General features: G+C 40.4%; 1 protein-coding gene across 1 annotated transcript in view; it reads right to left on the reverse strand.

The window, feature by feature from the left end:
* The window catches only part of cdh11 (cadherin 11, type 2, OB-cadherin (osteoblast)), a 93,516-nt gene that overhangs the window by 8,420 nt on the left and 58,769 nt on the right, over positions 1-26,327 (reverse strand). The window contains exons 3-11 of the mRNA XM_044371990.1: positions 22,205-22,617; positions 20,742-20,881; positions 19,891-20,185; positions 16,785-16,904; positions 14,885-15,052; positions 9,356-9,543; positions 1,962-2,075; positions 1,696-1,835; positions 1,109-1,245 (exon numbers count right to left, since the gene is read on the reverse strand). Of these exons, the coding sequence (XP_044227925.1) occupies positions 1,109-1,245; positions 1,696-1,835; positions 1,962-2,075; positions 9,356-9,543; positions 14,885-15,052; positions 16,785-16,904; positions 19,891-20,185; positions 20,742-20,881; positions 22,205-22,355 (1,453 nt within the window). The 5' untranslated portion in view covers positions 22,356-22,617. The remainder of the gene's footprint in view (positions 1-1,108; positions 1,246-1,695; positions 1,836-1,961; positions 2,076-9,355; positions 9,544-14,884; positions 15,053-16,784; positions 16,905-19,890; positions 20,186-20,741; positions 20,882-22,204; positions 22,618-26,327) is intronic.

Raw genomic sequence — 26,327 nt, forward strand, 5'->3', positions numbered from 1 at the left:
TTTACTTTGGTTTTACCAGCTTTCTGTGCTATAACTGCCATATTCACTCAGTAATAAACAGTTAACTTAGAGTAAACTGTTCAAATCTATAAAAAGTTAAAATCTCAGTGGTGCTTTAACAGTTGTTTGTACTTAAATCTTTATATTTTCTTCATTTTGTCATTTTTTTTGTGTGTCTGTCTTCCCCTTTCGTTAACAAAACTAAGAGTAAAAAGCAGTTTAAATCGTAATTGGACAATTTATTAGCTGGATCTCAGCTAATTTATGCAACTCAACTAACTAAATGTGTATTTCTGTCAAAAGAGTCACATGAAAACAACATAATATGCCACGCAGACAAACAGCAAATGAATGCACATGAACACTGGCCTCAGACACCAAACACTGAAGCAGGGTAACAGCTGGATACACGCAACAAAAATAATATCACCGTCTACTCTACAGCAGTCTGCATAAAGCCAATGGCTAAAATTGAGCATATAATTAATTTACTAAGGTTTCGGCAGTTCTTCACTGACATTCACGGCAAAAATGCTGACTTTGGTCCCACCCAGAGGGGGAAAAAAAATGAAAGGCAGCAGCTTGAATCCACTTAAAGTCTGTACATAAGATGTCATGGAGTGCATCCAGCACCGCAGAATGACAGGTTGGGCTCTGGATGCCAGCATATGTACAGCCTAGTGGCTATCTGGGACTTTTCCATCTGTTTGTTCATCTTTGACTTTGTCTCTTTATCCTATATCAGCATATATTTAATTTCAGTGGCACAAATCACACAGCAGCCAAGATAGAAGAACAGGCAGACTGTAGCTTTTTAACTAACTGCTCTCCTGAAATAGCTGAAAATATCAGTAAATTAGCAGTGACAGCCTCATAGCCATTGTGTCACTTCCCATTCAAACGTTATAGGTATGAGTGTGGAGACAAAACAGTAATGATTCACATCCCCAACATTTTTTCAGCTCGCTCTATGAAGGCAATTAGAAGTGTGTGTGTTTGTAGCCTATATTTGACAAGATAGCCCCACCGCACACAGATTCAGTCCCAATTCTCTCAAAACGTGTCCAGATTTGTTTGTGTGTCTGTTTGTATGAGTGTGAAAACGTACCTATCTCCGTAGCTGACACAGATATATTATGCCAGGCTTGTATTTCTCTGTCCAGAGGTCTCGTTGTGGTAATCATGCCGTCTTCTGAGTTTATACTGAAGAACTGCTCCACGTCGGTGTACCGAGGGATCATATACCTATACAGAGAATGCACACACATACATAATAGTGCTATAACACATTAGGATCAAGAGATTTATAGAAAACTGGTGCACAGTATTTTAAAGCATTAGATATCCTGCACGACGGAAGTATCTTCTCAGTCTTCTCAGAGTCGATTTTTATAACGTGCCTGGCCATGCTTTTGTACTCCTACTTTGCATCCCTCTCTGTTGAAAACGTCTTTCTATGTAATTGTGTTTATGCATAAAAATATGAGTGTAAAGCCAAGCTTCTCTGAGTCATATTATTTGTTCAGTGTAGCTGAAGGAACACTATTTAAATATTTTTTTTGGCGGTGTTCCATGAGAAGTTTAGTGTGAAAATTCAATATTCCCCCACCGCTACAAGCCTGTCGTAGCGAATGTGTTTGTGTGAGTGCATGCTCCGCGTGTGTGCCTCTGCGTCTGTCTCTGTGTCTGTGTTACCTGACAGGGTTGTTGGCAACATCAGTGTCCTTGGCGTGGACTCGCCCCACCATGGTGCCTTCAGGCGCGTTCTCCTCTACCTCAAAAGTGTAACTGGGAGCTACGAATACAGGAGGCTCATCTGCATCCTCCACTGTTATCTACGCACACACACACACACACACATGCAGGCAGAATTGTTGAAAGGCTCTTAGGATATTTATCTAGTCACACACATTAACACATACAAGCTCATAGTTTTACAAACATATTTCTCACATATATACCTTTATTGTGGCTTCGTCTTTATAAGGCCCCCAAGCGAGGAACTGTGGGTCGACATGAGGGTTGGATCCCTCCACCTTCAAAGTGTACAACCTTTTAGTCTCGAAGTCCACCGGCTGGGAGAGACAAAGAGAGAGAGAGAGAGAGATCAGTAATCAGTTTCTTCAAATTAAAATTGATCCCTATCAAACATTAACTGTAAACTCAGTCAAATGCTGTATTATATTTTTTGCTGTGTATTAATATCTGCGTGCTGCGTCCACTGCAGAGCTTGTATTGGCCTTGTGAAATGCAGTGTGACCAGTGCAGTACCCTTGTCTTCAGGTAGGGGGAGCTGTTGTTACATGAATTAAAACAGACCCTTTATCACTTGCATTGACAGCTGCAGTACCACCACTGCTGCAGACCGACAAAACCAGGAGAAACCCAAATACTGACTTTTACCTCTGGCTAGTATGTACTGCATATTACATGATATGATTATTATGGTACCAAAGTGAATCATTTGATTGTTTCTGTTGTTCAGCATGAGATGAAAACAATACTAGTCTGTTTTTTTAGGATTAGGTTTGGAGGTTTAGGACTCCCCATGACTCACAAGGTGGGGGATGAAATGGAAGTCCCAGGCCACAGGAACTGCTGACACTTACACTGGCTCTTTTTCTTTTTCCTTCCTTCATTTTTACACCTCAATAATAGAAACGAGTAAATTAGGAATTCATTATCATTTAAAATCATTGGCCTGGCTTTTCAGTATCATCAGATCCAATTCACTCCTATTGAACTGAGCTTCAATTCACTTACCCTATATTGGGAGAAAACCTATTGACTCGTCACGGTCTTGATATTGAATTGTGTTGGTTTTTTTTGAGGTATGGCGGTCAATGCCGGAGCAGAAAACATCACCACGTTTTTCCACACATCACATTTTCATTCAATATAAGAAAGTGGCGCAGCGAATTACAAAGCGATGACCTCAGCCGAACAGTCTCGCTCACTGGTGTGTGTTTTATGAATCTTCCTCCTTCCCCTGACTTCTATTCTTATGTACTGAGTGTATATTACTGCAGGGGGGAAACTTCTAAGTCAACAAATGTGTTGGCAGTCATTGTATAAAAAGCTATAATACCCACGAGATGCTCTTTGCTATGATTATGAGGACTACAGCATTGCCAGCAGCACTTGGCTGCGACTTGGTCTCATCCGCAGCTCCGTCATAGCCGTAATCACAGTAAATAACACTCTTTTGGGTATCATTGCTATATTATAAACCCAGATAATGACAAGTTTCACTATTTTTCCAGCTGGTATGGGAATATTGAACTGGCGAAGTCCCAGGAGCACACTTGATCTTTTCATCTCCAGGCTACCATCGCTTAATGAAATCCCAATGGGAGGAGAGAGGACTCATAAGCCTTGTGTGAAGTGTTACCAAAGCTGACTGAAGGTAATATAAATGTATGAGTCTATCAGCGGCTACCAGTGATCAAGACACTCACCAAGACCACAAATATTATGGATGGAAGTTGTTTATTGACAGTATTTTGCATAAGAATGTCCTATCAAGCATAATAAGAGATGATGAAGAGGTAAAGACCAAGGTGGGGGCAAGAATATTATATAATCATTTCCCTTTTGCCGTCATTGATCCATCATCATCTGCAGGTAACTGCTCTGTAAACAGATGGCAATGCTCTTTAATCTATCAGATATAGAGCTGTATTCAATGCAATGCAGCTGCCAAATGACTCAATACTGGAGTCATGATTCCTCTCAATGGATTATTCCACTCTCATTCAGTCGCAGCAACATCTGACTCTGGTGTCTGTGTAGGTGTTTAACATGTTGATGACAGGTACAAAGCTAATAGGATGGATGTGACCCAGTTCTTTCATTTTCCCTCTTTCGTCACGCTCCCTCTGTCTCCGAGTCTCTGTCTGTCTCCTTTGCCCTCTTTCTCTCTCTCTCTCTGTCTCCCTCTCTTTCTTTCTACAGATCCACTCTCTCTTTCATTCTCTCTCTCACTGTAATCAGTGTGAGATAATAATATTCACAATAATGCTTGCACCCCCCTCTGTTCCTAATACACACACACACACACACACACACTCGCACACACACACACACACACTGACACACAGCTCCTTAATATTCCGTGGACTGCTTTCGTCAGGACACAGTTGAAAGAGAATAGCTGATTAAAGCTCATCCCCGTGTGTGTGTGTGTGTGTGTGTGTGTGTGTGTGTGTGTGTGTGTTTGTGTTTGTGAGAAGGAGAGTGCGAGAATAGAGATTAGTGAAGGCTACTCCTGATGCTGATTTGAAAGTGTGTTTAGGTGTGAGTCTGTACATGTGTTCACGTGTTTGTGTGTATGTAGCGTGTGTGTGTTTTGGCATTTAATTTTGCATGATGCTGCCTTCAGGGGGCAAAAGGTGATGATTTCCCACGAGAGGCATCAAAACACAATAATTACACACACACGCACACACACACACTCACACACACATCCCAGTCGAGATGCTATAATCAGATTGAAAGGAGCACAAGTGGGTCGGTTGCGTGGTGCGAGCAACTCTCATTCCCTGCTCTCACACACACACACACACACACACACACTTCAAATCAGCCTCAGGCGATTAAGCTATTATTCCAAGACACACATGGATCCGTGATGAAGGATTGTTGTGTGATAGCTCCTGGTGTCAGTTAGTGGCACACGCACACACACGCACACGCACACACACACCATTAAGTTATTTCAAGTTAAAAATGTAAGCGACCAGGCTGTTAACTGAACTAGTACTGAATAGTTGGTTGAGTTTGTTAATTAGGCTACATTCACATTACATGCTGAAGTGGCCCAAATCCAATTTTTTTGCCTCCAAGTGACTCAGATCTGTTTTTTTTTTTTTTTTCAGGGAAGTGTCGACAAACCAATCAGATCTGGGCCACTTGCACATGTGGTCCTAGATCTGATTCATATCTGATCTCTAGCTATGCGATGCTGTCAGAACGGTCAGATCCGAATTAATGTATTTTTTTTAACTAGCTCCTCGTAGCCCGGTAAAAATAAACACAGAGGAGAGCGACAACGGCGACGGGAGTCAACGGAGAGACGGGGAAGTTTCAAGTTTGTCGGACATTTATGGAGAAGCTTCTCCATAACAAATAATCCTGGACATGTAGCCATGTCATCCATGTTTATGATTTGACTGTCACACAAATGACGTTATTGTTGTTATTCTTGTACGCATGAGGTTTACGTTTCAGTTAAATGGTCAGTGTGGCAGGACCTCAGCAGTGTTCACACACGGGTGCCGGGTACATGAATGTGGGACATCAACACAAAAGGATCAGATCTGACTAAAAAATAGGCCTCATGAAATAAAAAAATACATTTACCCAGTTTTAATCCCATGTCCCTGTGTTAATTGTTCATTTATCTCCTGTTATATGCCAAATATATGTTTAAAAAATCAGTATCAGACTATTTTTATATCAAAATCCCTCTTTTCTCTTCCTGTAAAATAGTTTCAAATGTTTAATGACTCATCCTGCACTCAGGGGCGTTTACAAAAGTTCATCCAATCAAATGTGGTTTTGAGCGAGTAGCCACACTTGTCATATAAAACCACACTTCACTGTTTGTGGGTCTAGTAGCTAACAGACCAATATGGAGAGAGATAAGGAGAGACGTTTGTTTGGATATCAGTGGGCAAAAACTTCCAAATCAACGTGGCTGCTGAGGTCTAAATCATTCATCTCTCCCTCGTCCTCCTCCTAATCTAACAACAGGTGAGGGAGGTGTGTGTGCGGAGCCGACAGTCCTCTTCATTTCTCTCTGCAGCTCCGTATCGTGCTTAATTCTAAACCCCACCCACTTTTTAGAGGTCCAATCAAATGCAAAGGATTTGATTTAAATACCTCTTGTAACTGTACACTGCTCAAATATTCAGTTTCACTGGGAAGAAGCTTAAGATGCTCTCACTTGCGTTTCACTGGGACTTTAAGGCCTGTAATGTGAATGTAACCTAAGTTGTTCTATAATGGTTCTCACATATTGGCAAATCACAAGACTCTAAGTCATGATTACATGTTTTGAGCTGGTTCTGATTGTAATAAGAAACTTTTAAGTTGACATGACTTCAGATAGTTCAATGAAACTCGATAAATGATAAAACAACTGATTTTATCCAACTAATTGAGATTTTACAGTTCAACTGTTTTCTTATTAGCACTGCTTTCCAGAAAGACTTATGTGGAGCTGAATGTCTGCATGTATATGTGGCTTCATTGAGTTGTGGGCATATGCAAGTGTGTCTGTGTGTGTGTGTGTGTGTGTGTGTGTGTGTGCCAGTCTGTTTGTACAATGAGGTCACCGGTTCTGTCTAGTTTCAGTTTTACTGAGTTTGAGCGTAAGATGTTTACATACATATTCAGTACTTCTCAAGCAGTTTTCTGCCTTCGGCTGGATTACAGTCAAACACTCATGTGTACTCACATATAAACAGTGTCCCACTTGAGTGTCATCAGTTGCTCTCATTACTGTCCTCTTTTACTCATCAGTACATTTATTTAGTCTATTTTAATACCTTCTTTGAGGAATCCTCTTCATGAAAATGCACATTTAAACTGATCCTGTGTGTTTTTTTTTTTCATTTTATTTAAAGGGCTTTCTGTATTTCAGTTCTTTCTCAAATTTGGTCAGTTTAGAGATTTCCCACCTGAGAGCTGCCCAGTGCAACCGCATAGTTTGTTACTGTTGGCTGCTGCCTGAACAGGGGGGTTAACTGCCTTGCTCCAGGGCAAACAAACTGCTGTTTCTGAGAGAGTAGAGGGAGCATTATTCGTTCACTCATTTCCCTGCCCAGTCCTGGTGATACTAGTGGGAAGAGAACCCCTAACCCTGGCAGTCTTAATGCCACGCTCCAGCACTGAGCCGGAGCAGAGGAATCGCTCATGCAGACGGCTGTGAGAAAAAAACAAAACAAAAAAAACAAAACAAGAAACAGACTCGTATCGATTGATTCAGACAAAGATTTTCCCACAGCATCAGTAAAAACGAGCTGTGGGTTCAGGCTGGCTGCTCTTTTGAGCTACGTCATCGCTGTCTGGACAGGCAAAGCAACTTGCCACGAACACCACATACTTTCAAGCACATAATTACATATTTGAACACCAAGACTTTCTTTCTTTCTTTCTTTCACCAAATAAGGATATGGTTTGGATTTTTTTTTTTTTTTTAAAGTGACAGTTTTTTGCATAGTCAGTCATCTTTCAGATGGCATAACATATTGGTTCAGGTGGGATTCTGTGGGGCTTTTGATTAAGTTTAAAGTTAAATTAACCTTAAATTGTCTTCTTAAATGTCCTCTTTCAAATTCTAAGATAATGACCCAAAAGAGAGGAAAAAGACTGGCTTTGGAGCACATTTGATTCTCATCCCCCCCCCCCAACATATTAATGTAGTTTAGTTTTAGTTTAGTTTATTTGCACAATATTGAGGATACAAATACATCCAATAGAAAAGACAGTAATTCAGTGCAGGAGAGGAATGAAGCCTAGAAGGCTTATTTGGTCATCCTCTTATTTAAACAAATAAAAAATGACATTGTTACTCATCAAAAACAAAACAAAACACCACACAGCACAAACAGACAAACAAAAAGAAAAGAAAGTAGATATGTACAACCAACAGAAGCATCTTACCATCAGGTTCAAGATGAAATAAGACATTTTCTAACTGTGTCCTAAAAGCTGGCAAAGAAGATAACGACTTCGGTGTCATGATATTCAATGAATTCCATAACTGTAGACCTTTAAATTTGATTAAAAAAGAAAAGATGTCTCGATGTGTGATAATAAGGTAAATGGAAATCATTTTTTCACCTAGAGAGAGAGAGAGAGAGAGAGACAGAGAGAGAGAGAGAGAGAGAGAGAGAGTGTGTGTGTAAGAGAGGAAGAAGAAATGAATTGATGTGTGTGTGAGATGGAGAGACTGATTGTGTGTGTGTGTGTGTATTAGAGAGAGGGAGGGAGAAAGAGTGAGAAGAAGTAATTGTGTGTGCTGAGCTGGATCACTGAAAGCTATAGTTATTGTGTGTGTGTGTGTGTGTGTGTGTGTGTGTGTGTTACAGTCAGTGCAGAGGATGAGCTCTCTGGCCTAGGGAAGCGTGGACATTAATGTACTCTTGCATACACACAAACACACCTTCACCCACCTTACTGCTCCATATTTGTGTGTCACTCTTTTGCCATCCCCCCCTCTCTCTTTTTCTTTACTTCTTTCTTTCTTTCCTAACACATTACATTAACACACAAATATGGACACAGACCTAAATGTGGGTTGGCTGAGGCTCCCACTAAACTGCTTGGTCTAAAGGAAAAGTGCAGTCTCGACTACATTTCTGTGCTGGTAAAATGAAAAAGTGGGTGATGACGTACACTTTTTTCCTCCCATAAGAGCTAGCTGTTAAAGCAGCCACTATCAGCTGACATTAGACCAACGTTTTTCACCAGAAAGTGCTACAACTGATCAAATGTTCTGAACTTTTATGACCAGAGGAACAACAACCAGCATCTCTATTATTGTGGATTTTGCCATCATGAACTGTCAGCTATAAATCAGGAAATCTTGCCTTTCCTTTGGATGTGATAAACTTACTATGAAGGACATTTTTCATTATAATGCCTGCTGATATTCCCGACTGACTAGCCTTGACTGTCTGTCCTGTCATCCCAAGTTCATTCCTCTGCAATCCTTCCTTACTATCCTTCCCTTAAAGAGGCTATAATCAATATTCTTCATAATAACAATATAACAACATTAACTGACGGTGTGTAATGTGGTGGGCGTTGCTCGTAGCGACGAACCTACAGAGAATTCTCAGCGACTCTGCAGCTCCCTTCGGCTTTATGGAGCTTTATAGTGAGTTTCAGCTCATTATTTAGCTGTCCAGCTGCAACTTTACTGTTTTGGTTCACTCTCAGCACTCTCGTAGAGTTGTTTTCAGGCCGCAGCAGGCAGCGGTTTTCAGAGAATAAGCTCTAAAAACCCACTGTACGCTACCTGCTCATTACCAAACGGCAAACCGACACAGTTAGCGATTAGCTGGTGAGCATAGAGGAGCATTTAGCAGCTAAAGAGCCTGATATTTCCCTCAGGAGTTGGTAGAGACCAAACAGAAGAGCTAAAACAGAGTGAATATTGGAGTTAAATTCACCAGGTGGACAGAAACATGACTCCAAATGAATGATAATGATGTGTAAATGCAACTGTTTGCTACCAGGTTCAACATATCAACTTAAAAAGGTATGATATGTCAGTTTCCGCTTCTCCCGATTGGCCAAAAAATCTGTTAATGCGGGTTTAAGTTCATTTACGTCTCTTTCTTACCTTCTTCAGTTTGATAACGGCCTCTCTGGTCTCGGAGTCAGTTGATAGTTCAAACATGCTCATTCCATCTCCGTCTATTAAGCGGTAGTTGACCAGCCCGTTGTCTCCAAGGTCAGGGTCTTTGGCCTTCAGACGACCAACCTCCTCTCCTGGCACTTTATCCTCTGATACAGACATGGGATACACACCTGAAAATAAAAAAATAAAAAAATATGGTGATGTCAACGTCTGGTCACGTGGGTTTTGGTATTCAACACTCTTGAAGAGTCTTTAGAGAATTCCTGGCTGTCTGCCACTGTGTTTACTATCTGAAGCAGGGTCAGTTTTGGAGGGCAGAGAGGGATTAACATGAACTATACCATCTGTCTCATATGGCCCCAAGGATATTAATATCCCCTATAGTGTCAGGTGTGTGTATGTGTGTGTCTGAGGGAGTAGACACCTGGCTTGTGGAATGAGAGCAGTAGGACCATATGTCTACTCTCTCTCTCTCTCCTCTTTTATCCTTTCTCCCTCTCTCACGTCTCTCATGCGCTCTTTCTGCCTATCACTTCACTCCTCTTCAAAATCTTCACCCATTTAATCTCATCTGTCTTCTGTCTTTGCTCATTTTATCATGAAATCCTTCTCCTCCCTGTCTCACCTCTGTCTTTCATCCTATTTCCACGCTTTTCCCAAATCTCTCCGTTCTTTCCCCGATCCCTCCTCCTCCTCCTCCTCCTTCCTCCTTCCCCGCCTCCTCCTACTCTGGTTCTAGGCTTTGAGCACAGAGCGGACTCATCATTTTATGGCTTGTACACTGTTAGCATGTTTATCCTTCTCGTCCAGGTCTCGCAATCCTGTGAATCATGAAATTCATTTGGTCATGTGGCTTCCAGGCAAAAATGCGAGAGGAAGAGGAGAACGATTCACAGGACTTGATCCATCCAAGCCCGAGTCCCTCCTGTCACCACCCGACCCTCTACTTTTTTTTTTTCCACCACATCTCCATCGATCCTCACCAAATCCCTCCTCTTCATCTCTGTCCCTGCGTTTTAAACGTCTCTCCATATTGTTTGGCTGTCTTGCTCTTGCTATCTCGCTAGTATGTTTCCCTCCTTCTCCATCTCTCATTGGCTTCCTCCCTTTCCGCTCTATCCCTTCCAAATCTCTCCATCCATCCTCTCCTCCCTTCTCTCCACCCTATTTCTCTCATAGCTATTTCTCCTCTCCTCCTCCTCTTCCTCCTCCTCCTCCTCTCTCTCTCTCCTGCATGCCTATTCTGGCTAAAAGCTCATTTCATCCCTGCCCTCCCTCTGCCCCTTTCCCTCCCTCTCTTCTCCTGTCGTTCTATTCTTGCTTTTCCTAAGTAGCTTAACTTCAATGGCTTCTGGCAGCTGAGTTAAACATTGTATGACAGAACACACAGGCAGCCCGGCATACCTGGCTGCAGGCTAAAATGAAGCACAGGACATACAGGAAATGTACGTTTACTTTCGAGGACCACAGTGGACGTAAACGTGAGTTTCAGTGAGGGTCATTAAAAAAATAAGTCATACGCTCATGAATCATCTGTCGTTTGTAAAAACATTGTTTTGTTTTGCTCTATGAGGAAGTGAAAATGACAGTCATTTGTTGCTTTCATTAAACTCCAACATAAATAATTGCGCTATTTGTATTCACTCAGATGTCTTATAAGCACACCAGCACAGTTTAAATATAAACACCAATAAAAAAGCTTCACCACAATCTCACAGAGAAGTCATTTTAATGTAAAGGACTAAATTCGGAACAATAATTTGTTATATTACTCTATTGTGGGAAATGTGTCGATATTTTGATCACACGAAACATGTTTGAGGAACACGGAGAGCATATTTTTTGGTGTAAGCTGAAAAACATCTGTTAAACGTTGCAACACTTCACATGACTAACACCATGTTGGTGATTTTAACATGATTCAGTTTCAGTTTGAGTATTTAGCTTCATGGTTGCTACATGTTTTAATTTCCTGAGACGATGGTAGTCATCCACTCCACTCAACATCCTGTGTGCTTAAAGGGCCGAATATACTCCAAAACCTAAGCTGACATGGTTCCACTTATAGTATATCTGGTGTTTGCATAAGTGGACATGGTTACACACATGCAGTCGACTCATGCAGTATTGAACAGACAGAGATTTTGAGGCTTTGAGAAGTCTGCGTGGACCCTTGAGGACATGTGATGATAAAATTTACATTAAGCAAACCCTCGTGACTATGCAGATATGAAAAGTATAATGAGTGTTACAGTAGCACAGTTCTCTGTCTCTCTATGTTTTTAAGCATGCAGATCATTGACATGGCTAAAGCGCTATATAAATAAAGTTTATCATTATTTATAACTAGGACTATGTTTTGTTGGACCATTGATACACTATGTGTCATCTCAGTCACTAAGTTTCAACACAGCATCACTTGTATTTGTAACCCTGAGAGAAGAACTTCAACTAAAAGTTTGAAGACGGATTTAACATCCCCGCGGTGACACAGGAGTGGGCTTCTGAACGGTAATCATCTTTTCAAGTTAAGTCGAGTCAGGGGTTTATTATTGATAGAACCTGGTTTGTTTTTTAATGATGAGAAGAGACAGTCCTGTAATAGCAACCCTAAAAAAGACACTGGAGGTAGTTGATATATGCAAATAGAAGCCGGCAGATATCAACAAAAAAAGATTATCTTTCACAGCTTCAAATGGATATTATTATGTTTTGCTCCGTTCGTGTTTAAACAAGAATGAGAGGCGGCTAGCTGTGAAGAACGGCGGCTGACATATATTAACAGTATTTAACAAAACCATCTCCGTCACGTCAGTCAAATAAAGATTAAAGTCAGACCGAGTTAAAAAAAAAAAAAAACAGTAGCTTTTGTTTTTTCTGCTCCTCCTTCTGTCTGTGCTGCGGTGGGTTTTTTGGGGCGGTAAATGACGGATGCTTGATAATGAGGTGACAGGGAGAAAATTACAGGGACGGAAAAGTCATCGAGAAACGGAGAGACAGATCGAGCCTCGGAGTGAAAGAAGAAAAAATAAAAAACTACAGCAGCTCAAATGGAAACTGAAAAGCTGCTGGAACACATAAGAGGGAGTCATGCTGTGCCATATATCTTTTTTTCTGTCTGTATTCATCTCTTTTTCGTTGTTCTCTCTCTCTTTCTTTGTATAAGTTTGTCTCTTTTCCGCCTCTTGCTTTCGCTCTGTTTTTCTTTCTTGCTTACTTGCTTATCTCATTTCCCATTTTTTTTTTGTCTCTTTCTGCTCTCCCTCACTCTGCCCAACTACTAAATAAGTAATCACTGTCCTCATTCACACCATCTGGGAGACTTTTCTTGCAGGTGTTTGTACTGCCTCTACTTTTTTTTTTTTCTTTTAACAAAGGTTCTCTCTACCTCAACATATTGCTGTTTGGTGTGTTGTCTTGTATCACAGATGTAAACTGTCAGTGATGCAAAGCTGACATTTAAGTAATGCAAGGAAGTGCTTTGTAAACACTTATGAGTGAAAATGTTTGGTCATAAAACCTGCTATTTTTGTCCTTATCTTATTCTAAAAATGTTTTATATCCGTGTTGGATATGGAGACAGAAAAGTGAAAGTGAAGGAGCTACTAGAAGTCCACTAGGTGCCACAGCAGCGACTCTGGGACTGTTCCTCTTCAACTTTTGCCTGAATGTCACTTAACAGTTTTTTCATTCATGGATATTTTAGTTACTTAAAAAAAACTGCTGCCTTAAATGCTATTTAATATAAACATACACAACAGATGTTGAGAATTTGCCACCAAATTCAACTGTTATCCATCAACCCTGTACCATTTTAGGCCCCGTTGACTTGGTTTAAACATGTTTCAACTTTATGCCATTCGTTTTTTATTTAAGAACACATGACTCTATGAAAATGTGGATATCTTGCTATGGAAACTTATCCTCATAAAGCATCTAAATTCCCTCAAAATGTCCTTTTGTCATGGCCTGAACAATCAGATTTTTGCTGCATTGCGAGACACAGTTTGCGTGTCGGAATACGCGGGAACTGGAGCGATGGTTTTGACAGTCTCGTTTTCTCCTTCTCTGCATCTCTGTGTCTCTTACATTCCCTCCCTCACAGCTTCTGCTCGTGTCTCTCCCTTTTCTCGCCTATTCAGCTTCTCCCCAGGCTAAATCCTGAGCCCTCGTCTCCTTTTTTTTTTTTCTCTCTTCCCTTCTTCTCGCCATCCAATCCTGCAGCTACTCTGCTGAATCTCTGCCAGGACTCCCTCTGCACAGAGCTACAGGAGGGTAGGGGAGGGGGATGAGGAAGTAGGAAAAGAAAGGGAATACAACATATAGAGGCAAAAGGAAAGTCTAAGTGGGAAAGACAGGGGGAAAGAGAAGATATATAGAAAGAAGAGGGGGATGCTGGACGTAGAGGTGGACTGGATACTGATTGAAAAAAATGCAGTGGTACAAATCACTGCTGAGGTTTCTATCAGGTGAACCACAGAGGCTGAGTCTTACCTGGGCAGATACAGGCTTTACAGTTGTCTCCTTACTACATTTTAGATTTTGTGACACCTTATTTTTTAGTAAACAGTGACGACATTGAGCTACACATATGGCAGCCAGCTGAACAGAGAGAAGAAACAAACAAACAAAAAAAAAGTAATATAGAAAGGGTTTCATTAAGTCCAATCAGAAAAGTACTGTTTGTTTACTTGATTGTAGGGCTGCCCGAAGCCCAAGATGCAATCTAAAATGTTTTGTTTTGTCCCGTCCAATAGCCTACAACTCAAAGATAATCAGTTCATTGTTATAGATGACTACACAAACCACACAATATTCACATTTAAGAAGCTGGAACCAAAGAATTTGAGCTTTTTTTTTTTCTTTTTTAGCAATTTCAGATGATCATAACAGTTGGTGATTACTTTTCTAACTTACTAATCAATGGAGCCCTTCTTGATTGCATTGTTGTGATGGTCGGTAAGATTAATCCTCATATTTGCTTTTTGTATATACCAATTCAGCATTTTTCAACTGCTTTTACTAAAAAAATCCTTCAAATACTGTCTTTCTCTTGTCTCATGTCATCTTTAAACATCAAATCAACAGCTCTTGACAAATCCAGAATAAATATTTCACTACTTTTTATTGCTCAGCAAATCAGTGATTCAACAGATGTCCCAGGGAGAGGTTTTAATACATGCACACAGACACTAACACACACAGATGCACACACGCCCGAGGACATTGCAGGGGGCCAGTAAGTACCTTTAATAATTGATTTCTTAAGTTATCGTTTGTGCCTCCTACAGTGACTTCCCCGGTTTTCTATATTGCTAGCTAGCAGGGCTATATGCACACACACACATATATACACAAGTGCAAAAAATGATTTAAACACATGTAGAAAGGAATATAAAGCTGTGTGCTGGAGGTACACATGTGACTTTAATGTGAAAGGCTTGACACTGTAAAGGAAACATCACACAGAGGGGAAATGATACGTTTAGATAGATCTGTGTTTATACTCACTCTGTGGGAACTTCGGAGGGTTGTCGTTGACGTCCGTGAGAGTGATTTTAACCTCGGTGGTCCCCGACAGCCCGCCCATGTGACCACCCATGTCTTTGGCCTGGATGACGACGTCGTACTCCTGGCGAGCCTCGCGGTCCATGTTTGGCAAGGCCGTACGAATTATACCTGGAGGGAGGGATTTAACATCAAATCAATGCTCTAATAACCCATGCATAAAGGGACATAATACATGTTTGTATCTGTATTTATGCTCTGTCTATAAGTGTCTGTTTACATATGTAATTCTTAAGTTTATATTTTAAAAAATAAAACCAGTTGATAAGCAGAAAACTTACAACGTGATCTGCATTCCTAAGACTAAGGTGCCATTTATTTCAAGATATTCCATTTTGGAAGAAACATGTCATCACTCATCATCCCCACAAATAAGAACTCTGGTTAAACATGTGTGAAGTCTTATTTTTCTCCATTTCAAGCCCCAGTAATCTTTTCTTTCTGTTTAATTCATCACCCGCTGCTCTCTTTCCATCTCTCTCTTTCTTTCTCCACATGTCTAGCTGCAGTTTCAGGGAGTTGAGGCTTTCTACTGTCATATTATGCCAACTGTGTGTGCATATACTGTACGTGTGTGTGCGAGTGTGTGTGTGTGTGTGTGTGTGTGTGTGACAGCATGAAAAGCTGATAATCTCCAAACCAATTAGAAATGTGAGCTGTGGATTTGAGCCAGTCAAATACCCAACACTGGTTTGATTAGCCAGATTTACTCTGCCCAAATCTCTCTCCCTCTCCATGCCCTAACCACTCTCTTTCCACAAACTCTCTCTCTCTCTACATCAATTTTTCTCTTTCCTCTTCTACCCTAACCTCTGTCTTTCTATTCTTCTTCACTCTCTCTGATACAACACAGCTCCGTGTCTGCCCTAACCTCCGTCCTTACTTCCAATTTCTTCTTTCAGTGAAAACCCAAATACTAGGCCTGAGCTCTGCAGAGACCAGGCTAAATGTCCTCTGGGGACCTTTTTTTTTTTTTTTTTACAGCAGTGCCTTCTTTTCCTCACTGATTTTAGTGGAAACGGCAGTGCTGTAACATGATCCCTGCAGCAGTGAGCTCTTAGCTTTTTACATTAAGAGTGGTAGAAGGTAAAAATATGACAGTCTTATTGGAAAGCAGTTCCCACAAGGACATGTTAAGTGCTGGTAGCTAAGGTGGAAATAGCAGTTAAGGCTTGTGGTCCACAATGTTGTGACAGACAATCATGCTTAAATCATATTTTTGATTCTTAATGCTGCAATATATTTAATAATAATGATTTAAAGTTTTAAGGCGGGACAGCGCACAGCAGCTGCCACTCATGTATGTTGGCATGTATGTTGTTTTGTATGTTTTTCATGTTTTATTTTATACTCAGCTCAAGGTGTTTTTATTTTGCACATTGAGCTGAGTGCACACACCTTTGTGTATCGTTTGAAAAGCAGGTTTTCTAATGAAGTTTGAGCTGAATGAGCTGAATTTGTTAGTTTGACCAAAGATGGTTAATATCATAATGTAGATGTGCAAATATCAGCTGTGAGAAATAATTCTATTAATTGTCTCCACATTGCATAGATCTGGTTGAGCTACTAATTGAAGGTGAATCCAAAGAGACAGGTTTAAGGAAAGTCAATACTCAATGAGTCAGTTGCAGAGAAACCAAATGAAAGTGTTTGGAACATGTGACTTCATACTCTCCCTTTGCAGACGTTTAGTATGGTACTAGAAGAATCATGTAGGTCTGTCTGTTTGATTTCTATATCTGTCTGATACTACATCAGCCTCATTGCTAGGGTTGTAACTCTGTGTTAGGTTGCGGCGTAGATGTCTGTAGACCGAGGGCACGGTTTCTGTTTTCAGCCTCACCTGTCTGTGGCTCCACAGAGAAATACGGTTGTCCTTGCAGTATGCTGTACACCAGTCTGGCACTGTTGCCGTAGGTGGGGTCATCAGCATCTGTAGCTGTCACCTGCATCACCGACGTACCTACGGGACAGACGCACACACATGACAGACAAGTCAGAAAGACGACTCTACCTCAGCGATTCAGTTCAAGAACGGTTTGACAAAGTCGCTTGTCAAAGAGTGTGTGCCAATTCACCTGCCTTCACCGGCTGGATTGGAAAAAGGGAATGAAAAAAAAACACTCCCCCTTCTCTCAGACACTGCAGCTGAATTGCTCCTGTGAGGCTGGTCTCAACTATTATTTCTCTACATTTCATCATTGTCAGGCGGAAACATCCACTCTCCAATTTAGGAGATTTTCACGTTTTAAATAAAACATTACATTTCTTCCATCCATTGACATAGTTGTACAACCCCTGGATTTATGAAACCATTTCAGAAGCTATTGGATAATCTGAAAAATGCATGGTTGTCAAGCTCAAAAAACAAGGTGGTTTATCTAAGTCCTCCCAAAATTGATATTTTAAAGATGTGCTGTTTCTACCCGACAGCAATTTATTTCTAGCAAACTTCTCTTATTTGAACTTGACACAGGTAAGCTGAGCAAACAGGGCACATAAATTAAATTAGCAGAAGTGTAAAATACATTGTTATTTTTGCATAATTGTTGAAATGTCCTTTTTCAGGTGTGACACAACTCATCAAAGTAAGTCACTTTTTCTCAACCTGCACCACCAATTGGAAAGAAGAGTAATAATGTTCCACACAGACATGTAAATGTCAGCTTACACTTATTCCCTTCCCCCTTGTCTTGGAAATGTAATTGTTGTCTCACATGTTGTATTAAGCTTCACCAATAAAAAAAAGAAAGAAAAGTATCTTATGTCACTCAACACTTGCACCATCTGCAGCTAATGAGTGTTACAGCTGCAGGTCTCTTCTATTTATAGCAGTTTTATAAGGTTTTACATTTTATTCTACACCAACAAATAATAAAAATAAAAAATAACATTATAGCATTCAGTCAAATCAAAATAAATTAAGCTTGTGGCTGTAAAATACCACCATCTTGTTAACTTTTGAAGATTTTGTAAATCCTTAAATTTTCCTTAAGTAAGACTTAATGATCTTTTTCAGGCACTCAACCATCAGACCATCAAAGATAGAACTTAGCCTAGTTGCCATTTTTTATTGTTTTGTTTTTCTCACTTTGTTCTGTACTCTGTACTCCCGTTTTTTCTTTGGACAGATAAAATCTGGTTAGAGCCTTCTCTTCCCTGCAATGTAACCAGGAAAGTCAGTGAGGACGGAGGACCCACAAGAACACACAAACTATTCTTAGTGTTCACCAAAAAATATGCTTTGGATAAAAATGTAAAACACAAAACCTCATAATAACATACAAAGAAAGCAACTATAAAAAATGAAAAATGCAGCTGTAATTGCAACTGCTTCATTTCCAGCAGGTGCTACAAGTTTTTCTTTCCTTATGTGAAAAGATGAATATCAACATGTTTACACTTGTAGTTTTAACTGGAGCTGTTATATTTTCTTGCCTGGACTAGAAATGCAGATCTAAAACTGCTTGTGCTGCATCTCTGCAACTGGATGATACTGGTTGGGCCTGATTTTGGGTGATGCTTCACATCAATTACACAGTGTAAACTTGTTAATTTATCTACTTCACAACCTTTCTCCAATACTCTTTATGCTTTTAGGACATTTCCAGTTGCAGCTATGTGAACACCACCATCCTACTCCATACAAAATCCATTGGGTATATAACTGTAATCAAGTTTCATTCAGTCCTGGTCTCAATGTGGCAGCTACCTTAAGTGTACAAGATAAATTACCAAGAATGTTAATTTGAAAGAGACTGCCTTCTCTCTTTGTTCTAATTCTGACATCCATGAGGGAACCTGGACCTAGTTAGTCAAATTACAGCTTTTTCTTGCTATTCCACGTCTGTGGTTCGAGGCTGATGGCAACCAGTGGCCTCCCCCTGCCAGACTCCTGTATTCAGGTTTCAGTTTAAGAAGCGGATGAGTGAAAAAAGCCTGAACAGAAATCATTCAGAAGTCCTTTGATAAGTTCTTTCTTTGAAAGTCCAATCCATTCAAAAGAGGGAGTCCTCTAGCTTTCAGAGTTTCGGGCAGAACCACTGCCAGTGCGGTTCATTTAAGGCCAGTCTTGAGGGGTTGAAGACTCTCCAAGACCACATAATATCTGGAAAGAAAATCTATCAAGATCAGAGGCCCTAAGTAAGGAGAGTCTAAGGAGATGGTAGGAGTTCTTGCCCATGCCAATGTGGTGCTGAATATTTCTTTGCTTCTGCCCATTTTATTGCCTTTTAGGTACAATAAGAAGGCTTTTTAGGAGGTGGATGCATCCGCTAATGGAGCTGTCCGTTATCCTCTTCTCGGTCACACTTCCTGTCTTCAGATTTCAGTGATAATTAATTATGTATGAAAAAGGCTGACGATGAACTCACTGATGATGAACTCCATCAGTGACTTCATTAACAAACGTCACTCAATATAAATAGGAGGGATTGGATTATCTCCTCTGAATCGCTTATCAAATTATATGCAGAAAAAACAACAAATCTGTTCAGTTTCACAAATATACCCAGACTTAAAACAGGGAGAGTGTTAATAGGACTGCATCTAATGATTAATTTCATCATTGATTAATTGATAGTCTATCTATCTAATGTTAAAATTTGTGAAAAATGGTGTTCCCAATTTCTCAGGCCCTGGGGTGATGTCTTCAATTTGCTTGTTTTGCCCGACCAACAGTCCAAAACCTGAATATTTTTAATTAGCTGCCTCTTATGAGAAAGAAAAGCAGTAAATTTGAGACAGAAACAGAAACGATTATTCAGTTATTGAAATACTGCTACTATTACTACTAAACTGCCGTTAGTATTCATCAAAAATGAAATGTCCATTTGCAGCTTTCCTGATTAGCGTTTCTTTCCTTCTCACTAGCCTTGAACATTCAAGGCTTTTAAACAATTTAACAACACCTTCCCTCCTCTTCCCAGACCCGTTCTTTTACTACTCACCAACATTGGACATCTCAGGCACCCTGGCATAGTACGGCCCATGTAGAAACTCAGGAGGATTATCGTTGATGTCCTGAACTTTCACTATGAACTCCGATGGCGGCTCCAGAGGCTTATTTGTGTCTCTGTCCACAGCCTGGGCTGTTAAAGTGTACTGGGCCTGCTCCTCACGGTCCAGGGTTTTGGTGGCATGGATGTTGCCCGTCTTGTCATCAATAACGAAGATTGTTCCCGCACCTTCGCCGGACAGGATATACTTGATGTTGCCGTTGCCTGAGTCTACGTCTGAGTGGAGCTGGAGGAAGAGGAAGAGGAGGAAGTGAGGTGAGAAACAAATGAGAGAAACCAGAAGGAAAACAAAGACGGAGTGAGACTTCTATTCCTCAAATCTACAAGTTAAATAAGCTGAGAGACCGAGATAGACAAGCTAGTATATGTGCTGTGTGAGACAGGCAAACACTAATAAGTAAGAGATTTAAAACGTTGTCATCCAAAACACTGAAGGATGTTCAACATTCAATTAAACTCTTGTTCTTCCTTTACAGCCCCAAGACTTATGAAATATGACGCATTGTAAACATCATTTGTTGTTTGTTATGACAGCCGCTGCTTGGTTTGAGTGATGTTGTTGTTGTGGAGGAGCACCACCAATCATCCTCACCCTTGAATGTGAACATGACCTCTCTCTCTCTCTCTCTCTCTCTACCTTGATGAATGGGAAAAGCACATTTAAGTCCTATTGGAGCTGGTTGTTTTCTATCACCTTGCATGCCCCCGCCATGACTGTCACTATAGGGCGATGTGGCTACATGCTACAAGAAGAAGAAGAGTTTAAGACTTATTATACTCACCCTGCCCACCAGAACCGGGTCAGGTCCAGTGTACTCCTCAATTACGAAGAACTGATTCCAGACCCAACCTCGTTTGGACCTGTGGAGCACCTGCCCTTCCTTGCCCGCTCTTTGTTTGTGTCTATGCATCGGCAAGTGACCTACAAGCACAAAAACATCAATCCTGACATCAACACATGTCTTTCAACCAATACTATATTTTTCTTTTAACCGATTCGAGTCGATAACACATCTCCTGCAGGCTTTCAATCAATGTTTTACCGGTTAGAAGCAAAATGAGAGGGCTCATTTAGGTCACTCTGTGTTGAGTGAATTGATTCAACGCAACTGCAGTTCATTTTCAGAGAACACTTTCGATATTTATATTATATATATTTATGTTCAATTTTGATTGAATTCAAAAGCGGGTGGGAAGCAGTAATTCATGAACCGAGAGGCCCGCTTACTAATTATGGGTCACCAGTTCAAATCCCAGCTGAGAAAATGTAGGTGGGCGGTGTGAACGACACATTCTTCAACAAGTAGTTTTTTAGGTGGCTCGTCACAAGACACTTAACCTGTGTTTGCACTGAGCAGCTGCAGCGTGTAGCGTAAGGATGCCTTTATTAAAAAAAAAAAAAGGGCTAAGTAAATCTTTGCTATGTAAGTAAAGGTAAAGCAAAAGAAAGAGACTTGCATTAACATATTTCCCGGGTGATTAAACTGTAATTGGATAGAAGACAATTGCATAAAATCTCAGTGTAAATACACTCAAGATGCACTTAAGACCTGATTATCCAAACCGTCTTGGGAGATCTTTAGAGTATGAGATCACATTGTTGACAAAAAATGTGAATGTTGTGCTTTTCCAATTCGCAAATGTAAAGGGTTTGCAGCTTGGATGTTAAAATCTCTGTATCATAATTGTCAAAAATGAACTGTCAGGACTCTGAAGTACAAAGTGACTCATTCACAAAAGGAAATAATTTAGAGAAGGTTCAGTGTCGGTTTTAAAATATACAAATGAGAGGGCAGTGGTGTGTGTGACCATCTGTGTTTTGACACGGTTGTCAGTATTATGGAGCCAGATGTAGGAAACTTCCTATAACGTGGCACATGTTTAAGGATGCAACTAATGGTTATGTTTATTATATTTTCTTGGTCAATCAGTTAGTTGTTTGGTCTATAATGTTGATCACTGTTTCACACAGCCCAAGGTGCATTCTAAAATGTCTTCTTTTGTGCCAACCAACAGTCCACAAATATAGTTTACAGTTTGTATCAGTCTATTGTCATAGAGGACTAAAGAACCGTTAAATATTCACATTTAAGAAGTGGGAACCAGAGAAAATTGGCATTTTTTCTTAAAAAATGACCCCAAATGATTAATTGATTATCAAAATAGTGTGATTTTTTAACTAAAAGTTGCACCTCTACATTTGTTAATGGCAAATAACAAGTAAACATTTTTGCTTTTGTCATACCTGTATGTCTGTGTCTGTGGCCCCTTTGATCCACGGAAGCATTTCCTTTCCGGGTTCCTGACGCAACACTACAGAGTGCAGAAACTCCCAGCAACACCAGGAAGGTCCTCAGCAGCCCGAGGCCCTGCCGCTTCATTATCAGCGTCACCATCTTGCCCGACCCGAGCAACCGTGCACTTCACTCCGCCCTCCTACTTTCTGGTTCCTCTCAGTGGAGCTCCGCCCCCACTGAGTTGATATACTGTTTTTGCTAACAAAATGTTGTTGATGAACTTCCTAGTTCATTAGCTAAGATGTTGCCTGTTGCCGCGGAAACTCATCACCGACTTTCACGTCACTGCCTTTCTTCTCGTTTTCTTCTTCTTCTTCTGTCTCACAGTTGGTTCACTCCCTCTCTCCTCTGATCACACAGCCTAAAAGAAAGCAGAGGAGAAAGCAGCTTGGTCAATGACAGTCTAATTGAGCAAATTTACATTTCGTTTAATAAAACTTTTGCCTTGTAAACAGATTAATCTTTATAAAAGTTATGTGTTTAACACTGACAGCAAAAAACAACACGAACAGTTTAGTAATCATTCTTTGCTGTCTGTTATGGAGGCCGATGTTCATCGACCACAGTTGGAGATCTGACTTCTTAAATGGTTGTCGTGTTGATTAGGACATTGTTCTAATCAGCCAGACAATGTTGTCTGTAAACTCATTAGCTTTAATTCAATTAGACAGAGACTGATTCAGTGTGGGAGGTACAGCTCATGCACGACATCAGGTCGCTCTACGGCTCTGTTTGCAGCCCTTTCGAATGCAACAAAACAACATAAAGCAAACAGGAGAATGTACTGAAGTCATTAAAGTCAGATACTGTATCACGACTCTCCCCCAAACCCCTTTAAGTGGCTTTCAATTTGATCCATTAAACAGCACACTGATCACTGTACAGGCGATGATTCTGGCATCTATAGCGAACGAATCAGCGTGAGGAGACAAAATCTGATCCGTCCGTCAACAGCTCTGAACTGTGAAGTAAGAAGCTGCTTACTCATTACGAGCAACTCTAGATGAATGTCAGCGAATGTCAATAAAAGTGGAATTTTAATGACGAGTCTTGGCATATGAGCTTGTTGTGAAATGAATTTGTTGAGAGCAATGAAGGAATAAATCAAATGTTGCCACCATCTAGTGAATAGAGGACTAGAGTTGATTCGACCTCTAGCTGCTATGTAAGAGGTCATATGCTTTACTCTGCTGTAATTCTAACCTACGTTTTGATTGCTTCGACAGAACGGAGCTGGCATGCTTGGCTCCTGCTGTCAGCTTTTAGTACCAACAAGTCCCAGGTCATTTGTCAATCCCTGTCAAAAAACTTTTTTCCTGATCTGCTACCCTCATGGTTATGGTCTCATCAAGTTTAGGAGTTAAGACCATTAAAGCCACTTGGTTACGATTAATGAAAGTGTGTGGTCTTCATAAGAGGAAACCAGTGTTAAATATTGGTGAACCCCTATGTTCAGACACTTTGCATGTCCAATCATGAAACCTGAACCTTCTCCCGAAAACTTTATGCAGCAGTATAACAATGTCATACTACTGTGCAATAAACAACAAATGCTGTAGTTTTTCACTTCGATTTAAGAGGTTGCTTGTCAGGAAAATGTAAAGACAGTAAACAACGCAGAGTGACTGAAAATATGGGAAAGAGAACAAAGAGAACAATGTGTGATAAATTATTTGGCTAAATTCAAGCTGAAGGCATTAATAGTTATGTTGTATGATGGTTAGAGCATCAGGATGACCCCCATTTAGCTGTTTTGACTTTTGTCAAGGTTAAACTTGGAATAGAAGGTCAGACAAAATGCAAGAATATTTACTTGGATGCAAATTTGGAAACAGGTTCACCTAATTATACTTCACTCAAGGCAATAAAGCCAATTCAATAACCTACACTCACATCTCTACTGTATGTCAGATATGTCTTTTCCAGCCTAGTGGTGATGTATTGATACATCATTTGCACACTGCTGAACCTCCAGTGAACTGCCATAATGGCACCTGACATGGTCGACAGGAGATTTGGGACATGACTACACATCTTCCGTGTTGTATTCCACACGTGTCTCTCTACCGCAAAACACAGAGAGTAACTGTGTGCACAAATCCCTTTACAACAACAACAACAACTACACATTCATTTTCTAGCTGTAGCTGGGCAGATTTTTTGTGTTTTTCTGTGTTCTGTTATCTTCTGTCTTGACCTGTACTCTGCTTTTCTTTTCCTGGATGGACCATTTTTAAAACAATGGTGTGTGTGTGTGTGTGTGTGTGTGTGTGTGTGTGTGTGTGTGTGTGTGTGTGTTAATATTCAATAGCTCAGTAGATGAGAAAATTCCCTCAGGGCTCATTGGCTGCTGTTGACCACATGATCAGCCAACCAGGCAGTGTTGACAGTTAATCCCATAGTGGCTCATCATCTGGCTAATTGTCCTTGAGTCTTCAGATTGATATATATATATATCTGTTTGTGTATCTGTGTATATGTGTTTGTGCCTGCTACAGGAAGATGGCCGCTTGACAAAACATATCTGGGATTAAATTGAAATGACCTTGATAAAAAATTAAGGATTGAAGAGAAATCTGTGAGAAATTGAGATAACAAAGACCAAAGCAGAAGAGAGAAAATAGAAGAAGAAGACATACATTTGTTAGGAGAATCTTTCTCAGCTTGTCAGCATTTTACCCAAAACTATATTAGCTCAGATAAAGAACTGACAGTTTAGAAATGTATAACTGGCTAAAAAACAATTTATAACAAGACAATAAACCAAAACTCAGAAATATCTTTTTCTTTGAAGTTGTTACTTGCAGGTGAAATCATTTGTGAATTTGAACAGAGAACGAGCTAAAAAACTTCAAAGAAGTCTTAAAAACAACACCGACACAACAATTATCAACCCTGACGTGCACTGGTTGTGACACCTGCTACGCAGAATCTATTAACAGCCTCTCAAACTGTCACTCTTGTGTCAGCGATGAAGTGTCAGCTTTATTTATAAAGTAAAAAATAAAGCAAGTCCAAAATAAATTGCTTTCACCAATAACTCTGATATCCTTCTACTGGTCATCTGTCTAAAAAACTGTCAGTAATGTGTCAAGTGAAATGCATAAAAAAACAGTAATAATGAAACAGATTGATAGCAGCGTATGGAGTGACAGCTCCGAAACACTCAGGGTGACTGTGAATATCATATCGTGGGACTTGCTTGATGACAATGAAATGACTGTGCTGTCACATTCAAATTAAGCAAAAACGCTAGAAAACGATTTTTTTTCTCTCGCATGAGATGGAGAACTAGAAACACGACGTGAAATTTCCCATCAGTTTCTTTTTTATACACTCAAAGAGAGACACGTTTTCGTAGGGTTTGGATACGTCTGTCAAAAGCATCACCAGCATTTGATGATGGATTGGGAATCCTGGACACATAGTTTCGGTCTAATATTCTTTTTTTTTTGATTTACTGATATTCCCGATGGCTGAGAGAGAGCTTAACAGAGAGGAAGAGAGAAAGAAATGGAGACAGAAAATGCAACAGAGAAACAGACAGCAATAATGGCTCCCCGGGGCAAGCATGCCTTTTGGCCAGACCACTTCCTCTGTCAGAATACATGACTCAAGAGTCACATTAGAGCAGAGAACAGCATATGTATGTGTGTGTGTGTGTGTGTGTGTCTGTGTGTGTGTGTGTGTGTGTATCAGTCCCTTGGGCTGGTAGCGATGCTGTGAATTCATGAGTCAAGTGTTGGACTAGACTACTGTGATTCATTGGCTAACATTAGAGGGTAGCTACACAAATAGTGTGTGCGTGCGTGTGTGTGTCAAGCAGAGGTCAGAGCAGTAGGGTTAAAAACGAACCCCCCGCTGGCTGTCGTCTCTTTACTGACTGAACAATCACACCACATGTGTGTATATTCGTGTTTATGAATAACTATGACTATTGATTTGAGGGCGTCTGAATGCGCCTTTAAATACATGTGATGGTTTGCATGTGACTGTAAGATGTATGTGAGCGAGCATCTGTATATGGGTATGTTAGTCTGTGCGCGCCTGTGATTAATTAGCTTTCATTTT

Source organism: Thunnus albacares, chromosome 14 (assembly GCF_914725855.1).
Source record: "Thunnus albacares chromosome 14, fThuAlb1.1, whole genome shotgun sequence".
In the NCBI taxonomy this organism is placed as follows: domain Eukaryota; kingdom Metazoa; phylum Chordata; class Actinopteri; order Scombriformes; family Scombridae; genus Thunnus; species Thunnus albacares.